Below are 23,578 nucleotides of genomic sequence, written 5' to 3' on the forward strand. Positions count from 1 at the left end.
GGCAACTAAAGTAGAACAAGGTAGGTATAAAGTGCTTGCATAAGCAATCCATATATTTAAACATATTTTTGGGACGTCACTTCACTGAAAAAAAAAATATTTTAGTAATGCCTATAAAAAAAAGTTATTCTATTTCAGACTATGTGGCCACTATAAGCCAAAACAAGGCTTAGCCACCTGAGTAGCCGATAAATTGAAAACAAACAAAATGGCTGACATGGCGACGCTGGACGGCGACGCTAAGTTGCAGCAGGTGAAGCGATTAGTTGCTGCGTACTTTGCATTACGAGCAAAGCGTAATAATCGGAGGAAGCGATTAGACGTTCTATGGCCGACGAGCAGGGTGGCGGCGGCCAGACGCTGCTGAGCTTGAGAGTAACAACATTTTTCGACAGCCTACCGCACATATTTTGTCTCTTTAAAGTAGCAAAACCATTAAAACACGCAAACGTTACTATTTCTGTACGAGTATGGTTTTCAATTTGCAAATACTGTGTCCTGCTTTGCTTTGTTTTTGGGGCTGAGAGTACACATTCGCGACGAGTGCGAAGCCGAATGAGTTTCTCAAACTCATTCGATTGCGGAAGTCATTCGGTGCTAATGACATTAAATATCGCTGTGTAGCAACCGAATAATGTCATTCGATGCTAATGCCATGCGGTTCGAATGACATTAAAACACCCAGTGTGACAGGGGTATTAGACGGCTATGGCGGTTGAATGCTGAGCTCAAGGTGGCGTGTTCGAACTCGGCCTCGGCGGCCGCATTTCTGTAGGAGCGAAATGCGAAAACGCTCGTGTATTTTGAAATTTACTGGCACTTTAACGAACCCCAGCTGGTAAAAATTAATCCGGAGTCTCCCAGTTCGGCGTGCCTAATAAGATCGGGATTTGGAAGCGTAACACTTCGGAAGTTAATTTTGAAATGACGTCATTTCAATAGTAGGATAGTAGGATTCGAACCAGAGTTGCCCCAGAACAAAAGCCCGCTGCTCTACCCGCCAACCTTACCGGCTCGAACTAGTGAAGGAGGAAGAATGTTACAGGGGTTAAACTAAATAGGCCCTCCGTGGCTGCCGGACCTCGCGAGGTATCGTTTGTTTCGGTAGACTTGGTGACGCCCTCGTCACGAGCGCTTTCGCCACCCGCTCTCATGTGTGCTCTCCCTACATTCGGCGGCTAGAAATTACGCGGTGGTGGCTTATTTCCCGTGAGCCTCTCCTTTATACAGGCTTCGAAAGTGTCACAAGACGCTCCCTTTTAGCATTCTCCCTTCCTTCGTGTGTAGCTGCTGTTATGCTGATGTCACGGATGGTACGCACAGTGTTGCTAGCGGAAGTCGCGGATCTAGTCGTTAAAATTTGCAGCAAATGGTGTACAGTAGTGTTCCTGTATATGCTTCCTGCGGGCGCATGTATACAGTAACTCTAGTGTACAACTCTCAGTCGCGCCGTCTGGTTGTGGCCAGCGGAACGTACGTTACAATGTTTTATCTGTGGAACCACATTCTTGTTCACGCTGGGCTTCGTGTGGTGAAAAAACAACAAAAAAAGCACACCGGAGTATGCGGCGCTCGCGAGGAACCCTGTTCATCTTAGCAAGGTGCATTGAGGCGCGCACACACGTGATTTGTTTTACATGGGAAGTGCGTTGCTCTCGGTGGGCGCCTGCTGTTCAACTGTTTCGAAATTTCAGCTACGCTAGGTGAGTTTTCCGATGACCGAACTTGTAAGCCGCACTCTCGCCTCCGCCGTGCTCGCAGCCCGGGCCGCGGTTGTCCTCCGCGCAGTGTGGTCGGCCCCGAACCGGGAGCGATTGCGGACGTGCCGAGCACGCGCTCGTAAAACTTGGCGCCGACCAATGGAAATGCGTGGCCGGCCTCGGCGCGGGACCCGCCGGTTGACGCTCGTCGTCGGGGGAGGGCGACTGACGCAACGCCGAGGACGACGGGGAGGCCGGCTCGCGTGACGCACGGCCGCGCTGTGAATGGCTTCCTGTCTCGCGTTTCCTTGAAGCGGGCCTTGCGCTGGGCCGCCCGCGCTACGCAGCGCTTGCAGGGTTCGCCGGGCAGCTGTCGGAACCTTACGAGAACCCCACTGCTTGATCTAATATTGCAGTTGTCGCGTGCCTCGCCAAGGTTGTCGACAGCAGTGAATATGGAACGGCTGTCACATTTCCCCCCGTTATTGAAGCGGCGCCAGAGAGGCCATTCTACGTGTTCCGGTTTTGCCGCCGTCCCCAATTGTTTGGCGAGCGCCGCGTTCGGCCGCCAACCGACTCGGTATTTCTGTGGAACTGGTTTCTGTTAGAATACTTATTGCTGGCCGCCTGCCTTTTTCTTTACACCTGCAGTCGCTCTGGCGGGCCAAGGTTCTCGACCGCACGGGCGTTATGTACTATATAGTTTACGGCTCTTCCTTATCAGCCTTTTAGTTTCGCTCCGCTAGTCTGGGCGAGGGTGCACAGATTGTTTCGGCGACGAACTGGGAGCGCAGCTGCGTTCGTTGGCCTCGCCTGACGTCAGGCCTCTTCCTGACCTGTGGAGTGACGCTAGGGACAGGCCTAGGGAACCCGCCTCGCGAGCGAGAGAGATAAACGGGGCGGCCGCCGAAGAGCGCGAGGGTGTGCACCGCACGCCCCGCGTGTTGAGCTTTTGGCGAACTTCCGCATCTCTTTCGTGCTGCTGCGGCCGCTCTTCTCTATCTGCGTGTTGTTCTCGCTCGCATCGGCCGCCACTGACGCCGCCGTCGCTGTTTCGCGAGCCCGCGACGAGGTGGCGCTGAATGTCGGGCGAGCGAGCGCAGGCGAGCGAGCGGCGGCCAGGCCTCTGACCCCGTTTCGTTGTCAGTCATTCGCGCGCGCGGAAGGACGGCCGTGCATTGTGTTAGGCCTGTGCGCGTTCTTTTCTGGCCTCTCTGCGTGCTTTTATGTCTGGCTACTGCTTATATGCCTCTGTTTTGTTGGCTCTCTCACTGGGCTCGCCTGCGTATCTTTCGGGGCCGCTGGTAATTGTTATCGGTGTCCCGTAATTATCGGCCCGCTTTGGCCTTCCCTCGCGCGCGTCGGAATGTGTGACGAGGTCGACTCTGGGCGGCCGGTGGTTCACCCCGACACTCTTTGATCCGCTCTGAATTCGCGCCCGGCGCGCGCGTCCATCAGCGGCGGCCCCCTTGCCGAGGCTGCTTGGCCGCTGGGGGGTGTCTTGGCGTCGCCGTGTTGCTGCCGCCAACTACGCAGAGTGCGTGCGCGGCTTCGAAGGTGCGACGCTTCTCGCCTACTCGTTTTTTTTTGTTTGTTTTTTTAACAGCGAAGCTATATATATCTAGGCTTCCGTTTTTTTTTTTTTTTGCTGGTGTGTAGACGAGGTTCGCGTAGACCAAGAAATCGATATAGCTAAGTCCAATGTGTGCGCCTCTTTACTGTGACGTGAACATCGTCTAGCGACGTTATGAGCAGCTGGCGTTCAATCATTGTATAGTAATCAACATGTATTAAATCAATGTAGTCATCGCTATACAAAGCTTCGCTTGTCATCCACTTTCACAGAGTGGAATGACACTGAATTTTGTCTTTGCCCTGGTCTGCTTTCCACGCCTTCCACCATTTTAGATGTGCTGGTTCAGGCCCCAATTGTAACATACGGCATTCGCGATATTCGGCCATTCACCAGCAACATAAGCTTCGAACATGGTCAACATCTCACATAGACTTGCTTCGTGAAAAGATACCACGAGGGGCTTGACGGAGACGTACTACTGCGGAGTCGATTTAACCGTGCCCCTTTGGGTAATTACTGAAGTACTAAAGCGTCAAACAGACGACTCAAGAAGAGACACGGACGAGCGCTCGTCCGTGCGCTTAAGTACTTCAGTAACATGCACCAACTAGCCCAACAAAATGTTCCCCTCTGGGTAGGTTCCCGAAGTGCTCCTTTGAGTGCAACTCTTACGCGCATTGCAAACAGCCTACAACGCCTTGCGAGTGACTCAGATGGGCGCTCGTGAGCAGAACTCCTCTCGGCTGCAGGTGCGAGTCCCCAGTTGCTGTGCATGTCGAGTCATCCATACACATCTCGACAAGATCGAGTCCGGCCGCGTGATGGACCTGGCTCGTGGTCATGTTGTGGCTCACGTCGGCGGTTGACACTTCCTTCCCAGCCTACCCACGAGCGCCACGCACTAGAAGAGCCGAATGTGAGGGCGAACGCGTCTCGCGGCAGAACGAAAAGCGCAACCCCCTGCTCTGCGCTGCGTACCCTCGTTGTGTGCAACGGACCATTCTTGGACGGCGGTGGTTGGCACCCATTTCGCCGCGAAGGCACGCTCATCGGCGGCGGCTCGACGAACGGGGCACACCGGGCCGTCGGCCCCGCAGAAGCGGCCGCTATGACAACCGCCGCGCATGACCCGGCCGCGGATGGCGAGGGGCTGCGCTGTTGCCTCTTTCGGGGGGCTTCCCCGCCTGGCGTTGGCGCACCCGCGAGAAGCCCCGTTTCTCTGGGTTAATGCGCGTCGGGTGGCATCCGTTTTGAGCGGGGCCGCGGGAGGTCTCTTTGTGTGCCCCGGCCAGAGCTTCGGTGTGCCGCTCGGGCGCACCTTCTACGACCCGATGCAGGGTGGTCGCTCCACTAAGGCATCAGCGCGCACCCGGTCGCGGAAAACTCCTGTGGAAGGTGCTGTAGTTTTCTCGAAACCCTGCCATCGCGGACTTGGCAGCTCCGGCCGAACGCGTCATCCTCCTTGTTCAAACAACACGGGTTACCGGTGATGATGGTGTAATGCGGCTTCACCCTTTGCAACGGGTAGGTATGTCAATTGCACGCCCTAGCGTTGAAAAAAAAATAAAATCGAAAAAAAGGAAACCCTACATATGCAGTGAACATACACGACCCACAAGTAAGTGGGGAGGGAAACTAAGGGCCACAGTGGTGTACACAACTGCACAGCCCATAAGTACAGCGAGTCGTACAGGGAGCGCCGCGTCGCGAGCTTTATGCCCGCTCTGCGCAGTCACACGATGTGTTTGCCACATCGACGTTTCGTATTTTCTTTACGTTGGTCGCGCTTGTGAATACGTTCCTCGGTTGGTTTGTGTCACTTCACCACGTTCGCTCGTCTTGATAGCTCGTTAACGCGGTCTCTCGGTTTTCGTGTTTAGGATATTTTGATCAACTTATTTTGTTTTGCACATCGCCGCATTTTCGCTCCTGCTTTGCTTCCACTAGAACCTCGCTAGACGCGTTTCACCATGGAGGAAAGAAACGAAATAGGAGAGGCCCTGACGTCACGTTTTTGGAGCCGGAAATACGACCATGTTGGTGTGCCATCTCCCTTGCGCCTCCAATCAGCTCGCTGAAGAGGATAGGCGCGAGCTTTGAACTTGCATTCCTACGAACCGCCGGAGGTGTGTGCTGCCTGCGCGCGTCAAAACAAAGCCTACGAAACTTCTGTAGCAGTTTTAGTGAAGCAGACGTGTTCCTATGCCTTTCCGTGGCACGTTGAAGAAGACGACGAAGACCCGCGCCGTGATTACTTGAGTGTCTGTGTAGCTTGGCTGACACTCACACTCGCAGACCCTAGACACAACTTTCAAGCTTACACACCACGCTCCAAAGTGAGCTTGTCTCGCGAACAGAATGTGTTGCGAGAAAAATACGGACCGGAAAACCTTATCTCACTTTTCAAAGGCCGAAAGCAGCAGCGAGCGCTTCAGGAGCGTGGTTGTTGTGGCAACGTTGACATTTGGGGTACCAGTCCCACTGCTCCTTTGCGAAAAAGAGCATACTTTCTCGAACACGTCCCTGTTGGGGCCTCTCCTATACGCTTTCCTTCCTCCATGCTTTTCAGGCTGCACTAGACAGACAGACATTGTAAAGTTTGTTCTTTGTATTGAAGAGGTTACAGATAGCTTGCCAGAGAGGGAAATTTATGAGAATTTCACATCATATCGTCACATTCACTATCGCCTTTCTCCACTAATGCCGCAGCTTCCGCTTGCTAATCCCTACGGCGGCGGCTTTTAAATTCCGGTGATTCTTCGATCTCTGTGCTTGCCTCGCCTGCTTGTAACCTCAGAGAAGTGCGCTCTATTGAAGTATGCGCCTCCGTGGCTTGCGTGCGGCGTCTTGACGGTGCGTGCACCCGACGCAGTGGCGTTCCGCCTTTGGGCGTGAGGTCGCGCGTTCGATTCCCAGCTGCCACGGTCGCATTTCGTGCAGAAGGGGTACCGCGCCTTCGGGCACGTTAGAACCAAAAGTGATCAGACTGAATCCGAAGCCGTCCGCTATAAGACGTCCCTCACATCGCGCTGGCGCTTTCGGGGCGTCAAACTAATCGTGTGGCAGAGTTTTCGCGTGTCTAAGGAAACGAGGCGGATGCCAGCAAGCTACCTTTCTCCTGCGCCTATCGTCGGCCTCTAGGACCCGCGGCTCGTGTTGACACATGCTCGGTCCCGAAAGAAACGTCCCAGAACCTGCTCTTTATTCGTCTTGCACCAGTATTGTACCAGCTGAGGGAGTGTAGCGCCAGCTGGCCCGCATTGCTCCATCGCTTGCGTCCGGACCGTCGAGCCGGGCGAACGTGCCGACGAGAGCGCCACCCTGGGGGGTCCGAGCGACCGACACGCTGGCCCGGCCGAACGCATGCATTTTGCGGGCCGTCTCGGGGGCGGCTGGGACGGAGTCGCAACGCTGACGCGCGGGCTTTGTTCACGTGCATCGGCTTCTTCCGCCGCTGCTCGCATTATGCCAGCGTCGCATAGCGTGGTGCACTTTCCTGTGATGAGGGCAGCGCTTTGGGCTTTCTCTTTGGTGACGCTTTTTGTTTGTTTGTTCACCGCCTCTGAATGCGCTGCACGCGCAAACCCGGGTTTCCCTGCAGAGGCTCCTGCTATTTTGTTTTTCCCACGACCGCAAGAGAGGGACGCCATTTACGTAAGGTTCTTTTATCACTGAGCCACGTCGGAGAGCACCTTAGACAGCGAGAGAAAGCAGTTCCGTAGGTTCATTTTATTGTTGGTTTTGTTGTTTCTTTGTTATCTGCACGAGATGTGCTATCACGTTGGTGCGTTTCTCTAATGCGCTACTGGCCGCTGTTGGATCAAAACGAAAGAGGGAACAGGCGGCTTTACGACCTCGCACTCCGCAGCTTTCGTGCGCGACGGATAAATAATCCTTGCGTGTCAGCATAATCCGTCCAAGTCGTCTGCCGATGGCGAACGGAAAGCGCGAAAGTGTGCTCCGTGGCGCGCGACTGTGCGCCCTCGCTGCGTATCTGATCTCTGCTTCGTGTGGCTGCTGGTACTGTATGCCTAGTAACTGTGCCTCTCTGTTGCAGGCAGCTGGTGTTCTCACCGGCAGTGATGTCACGCATCTCCTTCGTGCACGCTCGTGTCTCTTGATATCCGCGGCGCCGTTCTTTTGTCTCGTCTTCCGCGCCTGGCGCTCTGTATGTCGTCCGCTTACCTGTCACCTCCGGCATCCGCCGGCTTTCAGTCGCCGAAACGCACGCGCGGCGTCACACCGCGCCAGGAGACCGCGCGGGCCCCCGAAGTCCGTGTCTGCCGCGTAATTGGCGGCGAGGGGGCGACGACGATGATGGTCGTCCCCGGTGGACCACACACCGCGCCGTTGCTAATTGGGATCGATCGGACCCCACGCATCCGGCCGCCTCCGGCGCTGCGCCGGCCACGCCACCGTGCGGAGCGGCGAGCACTAGGTACGCGAATCTGTCGCGGGGCGAGCTGCCTGCCCACTACGCTCTCGAGTCTGGTGAGGACTTGTGGCCCCGCCACCGGCTGCGCTTCTTTGAGCCGCGGCATCTGACTGCCCACCGACGTTGCAGGCCCGGTCGTGAACAGCAGCCCACTGTTCCGTCGGGATTGGCAATGTTGAGTGCGGCATTGTGTTCGTCGCCAATCACACGCCAGACGAGCGGGCTGTAGCGTCGCACCCATCATTCCGTACCGGTTTCCGTACAAATGTGTACCGACAGCGGGGTCGTCCTACATTGAGCAAGCATCGCGGCGAAACACCGCTGCTCGAAGTGCCTCCCGCGAACGGTGTCGTGTCCGCGCACATTGGAAGCTCGCGCTCTGATAGGCGCCGAGAGCGAACTTCTGGCGACAGTACGTTGCGCGGGGTCCGCTTTACCCCGCTCGCATTGGAAAGCCTGCCTGCGAGGCGCGCCCGCGGTGGAGGAGTCCGCTGGCGAGTCGCTTTGTTCGCGTCGCCTGCCGGATGGACACGAGGTCGCCTCCGGGCGCGATCGTTGGGGACCACGGTACAGCGCAACCTAATCCAACCGGTCGCTTCCGCGATACTGGCACCGCCGTGTGGCGCCCCGTCACCTTGCCCCTGGAGGAGAGCGCGCGAGAGATGCGCGCCGAGAACGTGGGAGAGGCGGCATCCGCCGGGTTCGTTGAACTCTCCGAGCGCCCAGGGGCGTCGCCTGGATGCCTCCCAAGAGGCCGGCTACTTTTAATAATTGAAAAGTGCTTCTTCCCTCGCGCATTGTGCGCGGGTGGAGAGCGCGCGCGCTCGCTCCACTTCTCCAGTGGCCCACTTTGTGCGGCCTTTTGTTTTGGGGCCTCCTCTCGCGCCCGTGTTGTGCGCGACCCGGCCGTGTCCGAGCCGGGATCGAACCGGCGGCGGCGAGGAGGTCTTTCTCGCCCTCGGTCGGCGGTGGTCAGCTCGTGGTCGTCTCCTCGGCGGCCCCCTTATCTGGCGGCCGGGTCGATTGCCGCCGCCTCGTCCCGAAAGTGGTCCGCCTGCCGCGCTCTCCTTTTCTGCGCCGCGTGCGGTTCGTTGGCCGCCGACTGCATGACCCTGCTCGCGGCCCGAGCGTTTGCGGCCCGCGTTGCGAGCGCACGTGGCGCCCGGTGCGGCGGTCTCGTGGTGCGGCGTGGATTGCCCGCTGCTGTCTTCCCATGGTCTGCCTATGGACCCTGCTCAGAGGTGAGTGTTGCCGTCGCGCGGTCGACGAAGCCGAGCTCTCCGCCAGTGGCGTGTCGCACAACACGAACGCTGGCCCAAGTGTCTTGTCCGGATCTCTGCCAATACCGGTGCCCGGTCAACTCGCGTTCGCGTGCACTGCTGCTTGCGGCGACAGCTAATGCGAGTGTCGGGTTTTGCCCGGGACCCATTCGGATATTTCCTCGCGCCGCCTACGCCCCGAGCGGGGCTCGTGCCGACCACGGTCACAGAGCGACGGAAGTCGGGACGACAGAAAGCACCGTCCTGTCGGCGCGTTTGCAACGTCCACCGCGCCGAGCACGTGCCCGCAGTGTGTTCGTGTGCGTGACACGCAGCCTCGCTTGTCGGGGGCCACCGCGTATAGCCACGAAGGCGTGCGATCAGCCCGGTTTCGGAGCGGGCCGTCGGCGAGCGCTGGGGCCTCGCGGCTGGGAACGGGGCGCTTCCTTCTCCGAACGGGTCGACGACCTCTGGCTCCCGTATGTGTGCGGACCGCTGACCGAGTAACGCCGCGAACGAGCCAATCGGTGGTGCCAGCATCTGGATGTGGTAATGAGTGAACCTCGCTGGTCTCGTGGCCGCTTGACCGAGACGGCCCAGCCCGGACGTTTGATGGACGCGAGCGGGTACCGCGGACGTCGGCGGCCTCCCGTGATCGACGCTCCCTCGCCGCCTTCTCTCCCTCGCTTGAACGGGCCGAGTGGGCGTTGACCTGCGGGTCAGCCGAGGCCGTCCATTATTACCGCTGGCCTGCTTACTCATTGTCGTCGTCGATGTGTGCTCCACTTGTCGCCAACCCGGCTACTCCTCCGTTCTTCGTGACGGTTCTTTCTCGCTTCAGCTCTTGCGTTTCGAGAATTCGGTGTCAACGGAAACAGTGTGGTCCTTTGGGCATCGGTATGAAGCCGCAAGTCACTGAAAGGGTGTCTTTACAAGGTTTCGGAGCGCGATGATTCATGGTGTGTTCTCGAGTATTTCCTCCGTTTTTGAATTCCTTTCTGCAAGCGGCGACGATGTGTGCCTCTTCCTAGCTGAGCGCGCGTGTACTGCGTGTCCCTGCGACCTGGAAACCGCGCACATTGGCCGCAGCAGCCCGTTTCGGTAGCACGATTTTGTGGCGCCCTCGCGGGAATTAACAGGAAAGAGAGAGGGCGGCATCCGTGGTTGGATGCACGTGCGCTGGTACCGATTGCAGAAACGGGGTGACCCAGTTGTCAACCCTTTTGGGCTCGTTGACGGTCAGTGGCTCCCTCGCGAGAGCGCTACTTTTGGTGCGCATGCTCGTCCTGTGACAGCTCGCCGATTTGTGCTCGAGCACCGCTGTGCGCGCGCATGGTTCAAACCTAACTGGAAAAAGGGAGCGGCAAAAGGGCTTGCCATAACAAAGTTATGAGTGGCTCTTTGGTTAAGGGAAGGATGGTTCGTGGCCGTTAGTGTTTCTTTCTTCCTTTCTGTGGAGGGGGGGTAAAAGAACGAAACAAGTTTGCCGTCTCATGCTTTTGGCATATATCGTCTGTACGATGTATTTTTTGGGATCGCTGCTGGACGCACTTCCCGTGCATTCTGGACTCAAAGTTGCCAACGCCAGCGCAGACACTTTGTAGCACCCGGCGCACTTGGCGCTTCCGGTGAGCTCGTTGAAAAGAGTGACCGCGGCACTGGCAGGACTCGCACGATCTCTCCGCGCACGCCTCGTTCGTTGCAGGGCAGTGCGTTCGAAGATGCGGAAGGCTCGTGGAATCATTCCGAACGGGCTGCTCGTACGTCACCAATGACTGTGACAACGGCCGGCAACGTCGTGGGCATTTATGTTTCCTTTGACGGCTCGGCGCGCCCGTGGTTCGATAACCGTGAAGCTTGGCGTCGAAATTCTGCGACCGGGCCAGCCCTCTTGTCCCGGAACCAGAAGAGCTTGGGTGAAATGTATGGGTGAGGAAAAGTTTAGGCATGACAGCAGAGGCCGACTTCTGTAGTTTGAGGGAGTTCGGAAGAACTACTGGCCCTGTAATCCAGCGATCGGTTCTGTAACACCGACGGACTGGTCGCCGCGTGAGCCCCTCCCTGTCTCGCACCACAGCGCAGTCGGCGCTCTCTGGCAGCCTTCAAGCGCCGTAAAAGAACGGCGATTAAGCAAAAATAAATGCAGCGAACGATAGCGAGTCATGAACGCACGCGTGTTCCGCTGTTCTGTTGGCATCCCCGCAAACGCTTGGAACCGCTGCACCAGTGCGTGCTTTGCAGGACCTCGGGTAACATTTTCAGCGATGCTCGAACCTGGTGACTGCATCTTGAATTCCGGTTTAAAGAAAAATGGCACCACCCCCAGTCGTATCATTTCGAGGAAATAGAATAACAGAAGTTCAAGTCCCGTGGTCGCTCACTTGTGATCGAGGGCTGCTTCATTGTGTGTCCACAATTTGTACATGAGTTGTTGTTTTGACGATCACCCTTATAGCAAGACGGATCATTCAACCGTGTCTTGTAGGACGGCGGGAAAGGCGAATAAATTTAAAGACGGGTTTGGAGTTAGCGTGCTAGCTCCTCCTTACGACACGAGGTTTCGTCGGAATCTGCCCAGGCCTAGATAACTGTTTATGCATGCAGAAGGTCGCGTTGCATTCGAATGGAATAAAAAACCCAGCCTAGTTAGTATCGATAAGTTGTGAACGAAAAGAACGCAAAAGTGAAAATATTTTGAAATCCGTGTCGCCAACCGGCGTACGTGCGCTTAGTTCGGACGCTGTTAAAGGGCCCCTGAAACGGTTCGGACAAGTTTTGTAGACGCGTAGGGTTAAGTATAACATTCGCACCACAATTTAAGTGAAGCGTTACGTATTAATGGAGCTACAAGCGATTAGAAGTTACCCTCCTCCCTAGCCATGCTTTTCCTCCTCAACTCGTTCGCCGAGCGAGCGGGGCTAAGCTCCGCCTTCACTGGTACTGCGTCACAATGCGACGTCACATCGCCCACTTCCGGTTGTTTTGGAGCCCGCCCCCGCTCGCGCGAAACCTCTCCGCTAGCCGCTTGGCTGTCGACCCCAAGCGAGAGCTATCGAAGCAGCGTGCGTTGCGAGCATTCTGTTGTAGCGCCGAACGTGTCTGGTATTCCGTTAACCACAGGCAAGCTGGTCATTTCGGCAAATGACTGGAGGCATAAACTCAAGCTGATGAAGGAACTTTGGCGTAGACGTACGTGAGCGGCCTGATCGGTCTGCACGGTCCAGACACTTGTTGGCGCAGCACTTAACCAGCCAAACAAAGCGCTAATATTGCTCTAAACAAGTGTAAAACATTTTAAACATTTATAAAAACAACGTGTTGATGATTACACTCCTGCGAAAAATACGCACCAGCAGCAAAGAAGAATACGCTTCGTTGTTGCTACTGTGTATGGTTGAGCTCTATGCCACCAGGTGGCTGCACCGTGCAGACCATTCACATTTGCCCTTCTGCTCATCTCGGCTCATCCCGTTACGGCACAGTCAAGCGGCCAGACCCTGTCCCCTTGCGCTTACGTTTGCCCTAATACGGGACTCGCGAAATGCTATTGCGTTAGTAATCTTCCGGTGTAAAGTGACGGCCACAAACGCGCAAATCCTGGCGCCGATCTGATAGCGGCAGTCCGATGCGCAGCAGCCAGTTCGCTCGTACGCTGCCTTGCAGAGGGACACGATGTCGCAGCTTGACATATTGCCAGTCGCTACGTTTGCAGTCCACAAGGCAACAAAGTCGAATCATAGTGCTCGCGAAAAGACTGAGACCAACTCTGACCACGGAGCTCTCGTCAAAATGGAGTACGTTGTAACACAAGCAGACGACACTTGCTGTGTACCGGAAGTGCTTAAGTGTTCTGAGAAATTGTTCTTGTGCATTCTCTTTATGCTACTTTCTTTTTTATAAAAACAAATTAACTAACATTCCAACTATTACGAAGATCATTTGTTTACCATAAAGTTGGAAAAATTATCGATCACGCGCCCTGGTCAGCCAATCGGATAGCTCGCCCCACTGACGTCATATGGGTGATTTCGTTCATATCGGTAGGGGCGGCTTAAAATTCCACCGAGCAGTGCGCTGCGATCGGCAGCGATGTGCATTTTTAAAACCTTATAATAAATTACACGCTTTGGGCAGAGCACTTAAATGTGTCAATTAATGATCAGAAGGGCCTACTCTAACGACTCAGTACGTTTGTAGAAAATCGTCAAAAGCGTTTCAGGGTCCCTTTGAGAATGGCCAGCTGCCGTGCAGGATTGCCAGCCACTTACGACAATGACGGCTACCTCCCGGCGCTGTTAAGAATGTCCAGCTGCAGTGCAAGATTGCCACCCGCTTACGACTATGACGGCCAACATACCGGGAGCTTCGCCGCCAACTTCTAGCCACAGCGTGACTAAATCGACTTTGTGACGGAATGAGTTCGGCGGGCCAACTATTGTTCCCAAACTCCCCAACGCGCTACCCGGAACCGCTCCGAGTTCTACGGGGCCCCTCTGACGTCGGCTCCGGACATTGGAACGTGTGTGCCTTTGTGTGCGTAGGCCGTCCTGCGGGAGGCGGCTAGTTTTGCGATGACGAAACGAACATTCGCCGCCTTGTATCGTCGTCGGACCGAGTGTTTAAAAACTGTTGTTGTGCGGATGCTCGACACACTTCTCTTGAGCAGTCATGTTGGACTGACACTCGCTCTCAAGTAGTCATGTTAGACTGAGGTACTTTCTCAAACAGTCATGTTAGACTGATATAAATATTGTAAATAAACACATATTCCTCGTTCTCGATGAGGAATATGGAATATATGGAGGAATATGATCCCACAACCTTCGGATCGTTCCCCACTTGCGGCAAGTGTTTTCATCCACTTTAATTTCCATTAATCTATCGTTTCTTTATTTCATTTGTCGAGCACAAGTAATTTCCCCAATGTTGTCCTTGGTGTCAGTGTTTGTTGGCGTTTTATGATACGAGTAATCACAACCGGGCCCCTCGGTTTCTTCTCGCTTGTTGTTCTTAGGGTCTCCTTAAGAGGTACGCCAGGCTTTTTCATTCGTACATTGCCCGAAGAGCGGCGCTTGCAGCCCCGCAGGCGTATTACGGGCGCTGCAAGTGCGGTGCACACGAAACGCGGTCGTGCCTCCCTTCCGTTGCGAATGGGCGACCGCAGTCGAGTCACGTCTTTCGCCGGTCGCGCACTTGTGAGAACCTCAATATAGATGGCGCAAGACAAAAATAAGTGGAGCTGTACCACTGCCAGTTAACTACCTTTCAACAATACACACACACACACACACACACACACACACACACACACACACACACACACACACACACACACACACACACACACACACACAAAACGCCGCTCTTGCCGTGAGAGGCGGTTTGGTAAGCCGGAAGAGACGCAAGGACGAAAGACAGGCTGCTCCATCTAGCCGCGCACGCGCGAAGTCTCCATCCTTATGCGTGGCCTCCGAGATGGGACCGGTGGCGCGACGCTGCGTGCTAACGTAGAGCTACTGTATATGCTTTGGTAGCATATACAGTAACTCTATGCTAACTTTGATCGTCGTCAAGCCCGCGATCGTGGTCGACCGTACACAGCTTCGGGCTGCTGTACTCGAGGACCCGGCTTCGATAGCGACCAGCACCGACGTATGTGGAGCCTCTTTCAATGCTATAGCATTATCAGGCTGCTTCACGCACTTACCTGGGGCTGTCTAGCTGTGTTTGTATCTAACTGGTTTCCTGTCTGCCCGGGTCACTGGTTTAATCCGCGGTCGAATGGTTAGCGCATCCGGCTGCTGTGATGAAGTAACGCGGCTCGAAAACAACCATCAGATCAATTTGGTTCACTAAGTGTGTTCCAATGTATACATACGTGCCTCTCTTCAACGAAGCTCTTTCGCGCTGAAATGGATCACTGTAGATGCGGGACTGGGTAGGCACCGCTGCTCGAAGAAACTCTTTGACGCCGACTTGGAGTCACTGAGTATGCGCCGCTATTCAATGAACGCCTCTGATGCGAGCTTGGGTAACTAGGTATGTGCTACTGGGGATGTGCCACCCCACAATAACAACAACAACTAAAAGATCACTTCAGTTTTTCCGACGCTGAGCGGAATGGAAACCACGTCAGAAGGGTTCATCGAGGACTACAACCCGAGGCAGGCCGCGCCAGGAGTGCGCTCCGTGCCGCTCGTTAATGAACCTCTCGCCAAGTTGAGTCACTGAGCGCGCGGCAAGACAGCGGTCGCAGGAGCTGGCGCGCTTCTTGGCAGGCAGTGCCGCTGGATGGCGCAGCGTGTCCAGAAACAAGCGCGAGGAACGCCGAATTCGTTCGCGCACACCGGCGCTCCATGCATTTCGGAGGCGACGTGCAGGCTTCGCGGCGGCGACGCTAGGAGGCGCTGGATGTTCTTCGGGAAGCGCATGTGCTGCGGCGGCGCACGCCGCACGCACAACTCGTTTGTACGGTGGTAATACGCTGTGTTGCTCTATTGATTCAGCGCTAACGCATTAGTGTCGACAGTCATCGTGAGATGGGTTCAGCCGCAATGTCTCACGAGAAAGAACGCCAGGCTATAAACACGATACAAACTCCAAAGTGGGGGAAACAGACTGAGAGATTAGATTGTGGGGTTTTACGTGCCAAAACCACTTCCTGATTAAGAGGCACGCCGTAGTGGGGGACTCCGGAAATTTCGACTACCTGGGCTTCTTTAACGTGCACCTAAATCTAAGTACTACACGGGTGTTTTCGCATTTCGGCCCCATCGGAATGCGGCCGCCGTGGCCGGGATTCCATCGCGCGACCTCGTGCTTTGCAGCCACAAAACCATAGCCACTGAGCAACCATGGCGGCTGAAACAGACTAAGAACGCTAATCGCATTAACAGTATCGAAATAATGCTTGATCAGTTCAACCGAACTCAGTGCCAGTGCAGCGACTGCTCCGTATGTCTTTGCTACAATTCGCGCCTGTCATTATATAGCCATAGCGCAGAGAGGAAGAGATAAGGTGCGCTCGGGAGGAGGAAAGCCTCTCTTTGACGCCCTTGTTTTGGGAACGGTTTTTTTTTTTTAAGAATTTTCAACAGCGAGAGCTCAAACCAGGTTGACCATAGGAGACGGTTCCCCAGGGAAAACGACGTGATGTCAGAACAAATAGCAGGAGTTTGATACATCGTTATGACTGAGCGGTGCGCTGCAAGAAAAAAAAAAAAATAGAAGAACGTTCGGCGTGCTTGCACCTGCCCGCAAGGGCATAGAAGTGACCACACGTGGCCGCTCGCGGGCTTTGTTATGCCCTCCACCGTCCTGGCATGCTCATTCTCTGCTGCCCCGTGGTGGAAGGCCCTGTCGGGGCTACCCACACAGAGGGACACGGGAGGGAATCCAGTCCTTGCCGTAGACGGGTTGAGCATCGTAAAGAGGGGTGTAGGACTCGCACGTACCGCGCATTCGCCCGTCGCACACACCCGGCGGACGGGTCTGTTCGTGTTTACGATCGGGACGATTAGGCACGCGTGGCCCAGGCGTTTGTCCCTTTCATTGCCGCGCAGTGCGAACCGTAACACGGACGGGAACCCCACGACGCAGAAAGCGGCGGACCGGGTCCCAGTGACTGTGCTGCAGTCGCCGACGGCTCGCGCACCGCAAAGATGCGCCCTTGTGTGCACTCCGCGTGTGGCGGAGCACGTGCGTCGCGCGCCGCTGGAGTGCCTTGTGCAGCGCATTAGCCTTGAAAAGCTTGTCGTGCCTGTTTGTAGACCGAGGGCTGTTTTGGGCCAAACTGGGATCACGATGTACGTTGGCTGTTCTGGGCTCATGCTGGACGCCCTTGAATGGGCCATTCAAGGGCATCTTGTCACCTCTCATCGGTTGCTGCGCGCCCTCAGAACGCCAGTGCGATGTGATGCGACAGCATGTGTGTCCCCCTCCATGCCTTGGCAAGCACGCTGATTGTTTCAGTAGAAACCCAGCTCTGATTTCTCCCGTCGGCTTAAACATCGGGCCGAATTGAACGGCGCCTCGGTGAAGATTGTATTTCGCGCGTCGCCTTTTGTTGCCGACGCTTAACGGGGTCCGCCGATCATCGCGCGTCGTGGCGGTGCCTTGTTTTGCCGGATGGTATGCTCTCATCGGTCGACGGCTCCGCTCGCCGGGTTTGTTGCCCCCACCACGGTTGCGCCGGGAATTTCTTTTTTCTGCTTCCTTTGCTCTCTCTCTCCGCAGCCAGGTCGGGGCATGCGCTGATGCGGCCGCTTCCCGCGTCGTCGCCCGCGCAGCAACCTCCTCGCAAGGGCCGCGCGGGCTTTGGCCTCGGACGGAGAAGCGAATGCGGCTGGGCGCGCCCTGTTTTCTTCGGCGGCCGTGTTGCTGGCTTCGCCTCCGTGCCCTCGCGGTCATCTTCGGCGCAGGCTGTCGCCTAAACTGTGGTCTTTCACGGCCCGAACGAAACGCCGTGGAAAATCGTTTTCTTCTTTGGGTTGTATAACGAGACGTTCCATAGTTAGAAAGGAATCATTCTGGAACCCAAAGATTGAAAAAAAAAGTACATTTAAAAAAAAAAAATCTCATGAAGCCCACACACAGCGCACTCCGGCCTGTTGAGGGGGATTACATCGAGAGGCGGTCATTGCTTGCAAGACAAATCAACTACTTATGTACAGTCATTGAATGACGTTAATTATTCACTTCAGGGGACATCTTGTAATGGCAAAATTGGAGCCGATTAGTAGGGAAGTCATGCTTGCTTTAGTAGACACGTTGACGGCAGATAGCCCTTAATTTGAGCAAAAAAAAAATATGCATGGTGCGGCGTCCTGCTTACCTGGAGTGTTGCGGAGAGCTGCCTTTTCTTTCCCACTGGTCAATTTAATCGGCTGTTTTCGTCGTCCAAGACGCGAGTCTCCCGTGACGAAATGCCGGAACTGCTTAATGACTTGTTGCTGAGGTCGCGGGATGGCGGAGAAAGGTACGCTAGACGTATACTTGATACCAGCTGCTTTACTTCGGAGTTGCGCCTCGACAAATGGCGCCGTTCCACAGTGAGGTTGTCATCCTGTGGTACGGCACCCGACCGGTATTAATACGTTTTCAGGACTCGTGCACTCTCGCGAGCTAGGCTGCTATAGACTTTTTGTGCCCCGACCGGCAGCAGAATTTGTGAATCTTGGCAAACACCACTGGCGACGGCGTGAGAATAAGGTTCTCCCATTACTCGTGCGCGATGATTATGAGTTAGTAACAAAGTTGGCCAAACATGTGAATTCGTGGCGGCGCTGTGCAAGCTGCGCGCGCAGTGGAGAGCGCATGACGCCGCTCACGTGGCCTCGGAGATCGCACCGGCGGACGACCGCTTTGCGATCACGCAGGCCACGCGCGCCCCGTGTCGTCGTGCCAGCTCGGCCCCGAGCGGCTGCCGTCAGCGGCCGGCGTTTGTCGCTTCCGCCTTTCGGTCGCGCGCATTGATTGGTCCGGTGCCAGGATTTCACCGCTTGACCCGGCGGCCCTGTTTGCCCGTGTCGCGAACCCTCGCTCCGCGCCTTCAGGCGAATCGGCCTGCGAACCGGGTCACCGTGTGCGCCGCCGAAGCTGCGGGTTCCATGCGGGCCGGAACGAGGCGTGTTTGTTGCCCTCGGCCGACGTCCTTCCGCGCTTGACCCATCGGGACCACGACGGCTTTCTCTCATTCAGCAACGTTGTTCCGCGAGTGTGCGTTCTTCGCTGCTTTCTTGCCATTGCACAGTGTGAGCAGTCTTGTGTTCTTACACGCTCCAGTGCCCGGTTTTCTGGCGTACAGCCCGAAAATCGTTGTGTGTGCTTCCTTCGATTTTCCTTCAATTTTCTGCCATTTCACAAAGTAGGGCAGTAAACCAGATGTCTCTCTTCGGGTTAACCTCTTCCCGCCTCTTTCTCTCTCGTGGTCTCGTGTGACTCCTCCAGGCTCGCGCAATGTAGTCCAGCCTTGCGCTGCGTACTTTCGCTTCCATAGGTTGCCGAGAGTGTCGCTGATGAATGCGTTATTCAGCGCGCTCGTTCGATGGTTGATTGATTACCTGTTTATGCCCACGCCAATCCTGGCCACGCGCCGCGAGCTTGCGCCTGACGCTGTTGTCGCCTGCCTAGCGGGAAGATATAACATAACGATGGCATTCGGGGCAGCTTGATTGCAGACGCAATGGTTGGTTATTTATACCGTATCGAAGATGCATCGTGTCAGTGTGGTATGCGCTACACGGTGCTAGGGCGTTTCCCTCATCTGCTTTCCACATTATAGTGCTCAGCGATTGAAAAGCGATACTCGCAGAGCATCGCAGCCGACACTTTTATGCGCCACCGTTGGACGCTGGGGACATTGAGCGGATGTACTTTTGTGTCTCACGAAAACGAGTCATTCTAATGCGTCGTGTCGCAACTCCCTTCTCCCCCCCCCCCCCACCCCCACACCCGTCAGCGATCACCCAGCGCGCACCCGTGTCGCTCGAATCACCCATGCGGTCCGAGTATCGCGTTTCAGTCGCCGAGCACCGTGCCTCGAGCGACGTGTTTTGTGTTCCTGTCGGTGATCACAAATTTTCCATTTTCGCCAGCGAGCTCTCCGGTCCCTGGAGGAGTTCTCGGAGTGCCGTCTTCAGTGGCTGGCGAACGTTGCTTGTCGTAAGCGCCTGTCCGTTACGAGCGCGGTGTGAAAGGCGCGTGCGTGAAATGCGCGCGCGGTCAACACCCGTCGTGGCGTGCGTGCAGGTGCGACTTTATCGGCCGGATGTCACGACCGCTGGCCGCGGTTGCAGCGCGCGCTCGGAGGATCGGCTGCTTCCGGTCTTGCGTCGCGCCCTTACGAGCACGCCGGATGTCGGCGAGGCCGCCACCTGGCTGCTGCCACAGCTCTGGCAGCCGGCATTGTTGACTGATGCAGGCGGTGCACTGCTCTACGGTCGTGCTGGACGTGTGCTTCACCTCTCTCATTTGTTGGACCTTGCCCCGGACAAGTGCCACACGTGGCGCGGTGGCCAGACCGTGAGCAGTTTCGTCGTGGCTCGCTTTCCCGATCCAGCGAGGGAGGGCGTTCGTCTTCGCCTTCTTTCGCCCTCCCCGCGCGCCGCGGCTATCATTCATTACCCTTTCCAGGCGGGCCTCCTCCTCTGCGAGCAACTTTCGTTTTTTACGCCCATGCGTGTTCGCTGCGGCCTTCCCCGGGTCGGTGTGCACCCTCTCCCAGGCGTCATCCGCCGCTCAGCGTGCGCGTTCCGTGGACGGGGTTCCTTGCGGCGCCCCTTGCTCGGGCAGCACCCAGCCAGTCTGTTCGGTGCCGCCACCGGGCGGGAGCCATTGGCCTCGGCGGCGGGGAAAGGAAGTGCCGCGAGGGTGTAACGACCAGGGTCCCGTTCGTTTGCCCCGTCCGAGGAGGAGGGCCCCGGTGCGTCACGCTCGCCCCTCCCGGGTTCGTTACCGCGTTCTTTCGCGCCTACTTCTCCGGACGAATGGCGCCATTAACGCCCTCCTGTCTTGACACTGCTTGACCGCTGAGTTCAAGGACCAGTCTCGGCTACCCCCCTCTTTCCACCGACCTGCCCCCCGCTGGACGTCCTCCAGGCGCGAGCTTATATGATGTAGTTTAAGTGTACGCGACGTGCTGCTTATCCTCCTATAAGGCACGACGTCGCCGCAGCAGCGTCTATGTCGTGTGTGGATGGCGCGAGTGCGTACCCCTACCAGAGAAGAAATTATTGCTTAAATTAAGGGAGATGCTAAGTGACGCCTTCAACTACAAGCTTCTACGCATCCGTGTTCTTGCCATTTTCGAAAACTCCAAAATGGCTTCCCTGCAGCACATCGGAAAATCATTCACCATGGCGACGCGGCAATGCTTGAGATAAATAACTTGCGGTGTCTGTCTTTAGTAGGCGTGCGCCTTCTAGTCGACGCCGTTGAGGTTCGATCCAGTGGCGGCAAGCACCAATGTCGCACCTTGACGTTCTTTAGTTGGAAAGGTTGCATTCTGGAACCAAAGTTGAAAAAGAAAAGTGTGTGCTTTAATCTCATAAAGCCTACACGCAGCGCACTTCTGGCGAGCACCTTGCCTGAAGCCGGCCGTGTTTTTTTCCACCGCGGCCGCGCAACGTATCCTTCGCTGTGCATGGTAGCCTACATTCCGAAGTTTGGCAATGGATAACTAACAGAAAAAAAAAAATCGCCTTATCTCACAATTCCGCAGTGGGCTAGATGGTTATACATAATTGAAACTGTTTTGAAATTAAATGGTCAACAAACGTCCTCCACTTTTCCGTGTATGTGTTGCGCCCGTATGCCGTGTTTTTTCTCACTTAAGTCCTGTTCCTTCGTCGCTTTGCGCAACGTTTTTAGTTATCGAAGTATGTTAGGCAAAATGGCGATTGAGGCCGGTAGGGTGACGACGTAATGTGTGTGAACTCTGCTGCGAAGCGTTCTGCCGTGAGAGATAGGGGACTCGCATCGGTATTAGGTGTAATTATTGGACAGAGGTGAAAGGCTGCGGGCGTCTGTCCATTTTTCAGTGGGCGCCTGCACTTCCCCGTAGCCATGGATGTCCCGCGTTCAGCACACACAAAGATGGTGACGCTAGAAAAAGTAGAGAGAACAATGACCTTACGGATGCCGGAATTATTGCATTTGCGTTGCAGTCGATTTCTGTGTACGGGCGCCCGTCGTGCGTGCAGGCTGTTTCTGCTCTCGGGAAATCCTGTGGGCACAGTCATCCTCGACCTTCGCAGCCCAGTGACGTCGAAATGGGGCGCTCCGCGCGCGCTCTCCGTACCGCAGCGGCGGCGCTGCGCGAACTGACCGCGTCCTCCGCCGCTTCCCCGTGGCGCCGCTGTCGCGACGTGGAGAGGAGGCGCTGCCGCGGCGATGGCGGCCGCGCGGGGAGCGTCAGTCGACGGGTCGAATTGTGTGTGCTGCGAGGATTGTGCGCGCTCGTCCTCGCATGCGGCCGTGCCGCCGGTGTCGGGCGGTTGGGGGAAGCGGTGTGCGGTGTGTTGTGCCCCTTTTGTGTGCTGCGCGCCCGCGGTGCTCTCATCGAAAGCAAAGTGGCAGCCATACTCGCCCAGAGGAGATGGGGACGCCAGCTGGCGAGGATTGGCTCGTGCCGTGAGTACAGCATTTGCGACGCCCTTGTAGCGCCCGGCGTGCGGGATCGAGTGTCGCCTGGCGCTGCAGGAGCCGAGCCTGGCTTCGGTGACCAGGCTTGGCGATTGCATTACATGACGACGCACGCGTACCACGCATTGGGGTGCGCGCAAGCGCTTTTGTCTCCGGGGCGGTGGTGAGCGATCTCGAGACGCCACCTCGTCAACTACAGTGACGGTTGCGAGGTGGCGCGCATTTTGCGCTCCCGCTTGTTTACTGCTGCCTTGTTCGTCGATGATCGTTCTTTGTGCACTACATCGGACACGCGGCGTGCATGTAGCATTGTTAGTCCACTGAGAACTTGCGACGCTCGCGTTGCTCGATGCCTCTGGCAACCCCGTGCATTTAGAGTCCTATGCGGTTGAGCATGGCAAAGCAAGTGTGACTCGAACGCGTTGGTCGTATCCCAACCGCGTCGCCTACGCTGTGGTGGTCGGGCCGTTCGGGTGGCGCGCGATATATCGGAGCACGCGCTGCGCCGACACGCTTCCACGAGCACGGTTATTTTTTTTTTTCCGCAATTGTTGGCAGTGCCGCGCGTGTTGCGGTGTACACGGTTTATTTTGTTACCTGGCCCGGCTGGGCCCCTCGCAGATGAGCACGCGCTTAGCGAGTCGAGCGCTAGCCGCGGCAGCTGTCAACACCGACTCGTCCGCGCATTGCCCCGCAAAATCGGAAGCCGCGTGTGGACTCGACTGAAGGCCCACGTAGTACGCCGTCACGGCCAGTATTTTCCTTCTGTTGCTCTTGCGTGGCCTCACGTCCAACAACGCGCTAGAAATCCGTTCTGCTTGGCGGTGGTAAAACGCGTGGCATCATATTGCTTCTTGGGGGCCCATTGTTTCAGATATCCAGAGGCTCGGTTAACAATGCTTATTTTGACCCCTTCTATTTCGATTCCTACTGCGAACTTATCTGCAGTTGTTGGGAAACCATCGTATCTGTCTTGTCCTTCAGTGCCTTCGCATTGGGGAAGTCCGGGCTAAAAACGGTTGGCCCGGTCTAACAACCATCGGCTGCGTCGATGGCTGCTACCAGGGTCCTGCTACTACGTGTGACTCGGGGAGGCACTCCTTTACTTGGGTCAGGATCATTTCAACGAAGATCCTCTGGAAGTACCGCAACAATTCCTATGCGTGCAGGTCAAGTCGTTTGTGTATAAAATTTTAATCATTGCGCTTGGAGGATATGAAAGTTCTTGTTGGAGAAGCGTGTTGTGGTGACAGCACTCATCACATCCACAGCTTCTGTCTTCGCCCTGCATCCACGAGTTCTGAGCATAGTGCAGCTGTACCAGGCATATTTTTGTCTCTCGTCGCGTCACATGGTTTCTTGCACGTCCCCGCTGCCGATCGCGGCGCAAATTGTAACGCCAGAGACTGCGACTCCTGGTGCGACGACATTCCTCCGTTTTTTCGGTCAATTGCCACGCTTGCCG

At 56.1% G+C, this 23,578-nt stretch overlaps 1 protein-coding gene across 8 annotated transcripts in view; it reads left to right on the plus strand.

Annotated features, from left to right (window-relative positions):
• Positions 1–23,578, plus strand: part of rdx (BTB/POZ and MATH domain-containing protein rdx) — a 219,128-nt gene that overhangs the window by 153,644 nt on the left and 41,906 nt on the right. For 3 of the 8 annotated variants that reach the window (XR_010569219.1, XM_065450698.1, XM_065450699.1), the window contains exon 1: positions 21,726–22,101. The exons of 4 other annotated variants lie outside the window; for them this stretch is intronic. Coding sequence is in view for 3 of the 4 variants with exons in the window: in XM_065450698.1 (XP_065306770.1) it covers positions 21,741–22,101 (361 nt within the window). In the remaining variant the exon portion in view is untranslated. Of the gene's footprint in view, positions 1–8,909; positions 8,953–21,725; positions 22,102–23,578 lie in introns of those variants that run through there. One more of the 8 variants, XM_065450702.1, reaches the window with a different exon arrangement.

This window comes from Dermacentor albipictus, chromosome 4, assembly GCF_038994185.2.
Source record: "Dermacentor albipictus isolate Rhodes 1998 colony chromosome 4, USDA_Dalb.pri_finalv2, whole genome shotgun sequence".
Taxonomy (NCBI): Eukaryota; Metazoa; Arthropoda; class Arachnida; order Ixodida; family Ixodidae; genus Dermacentor; species Dermacentor albipictus.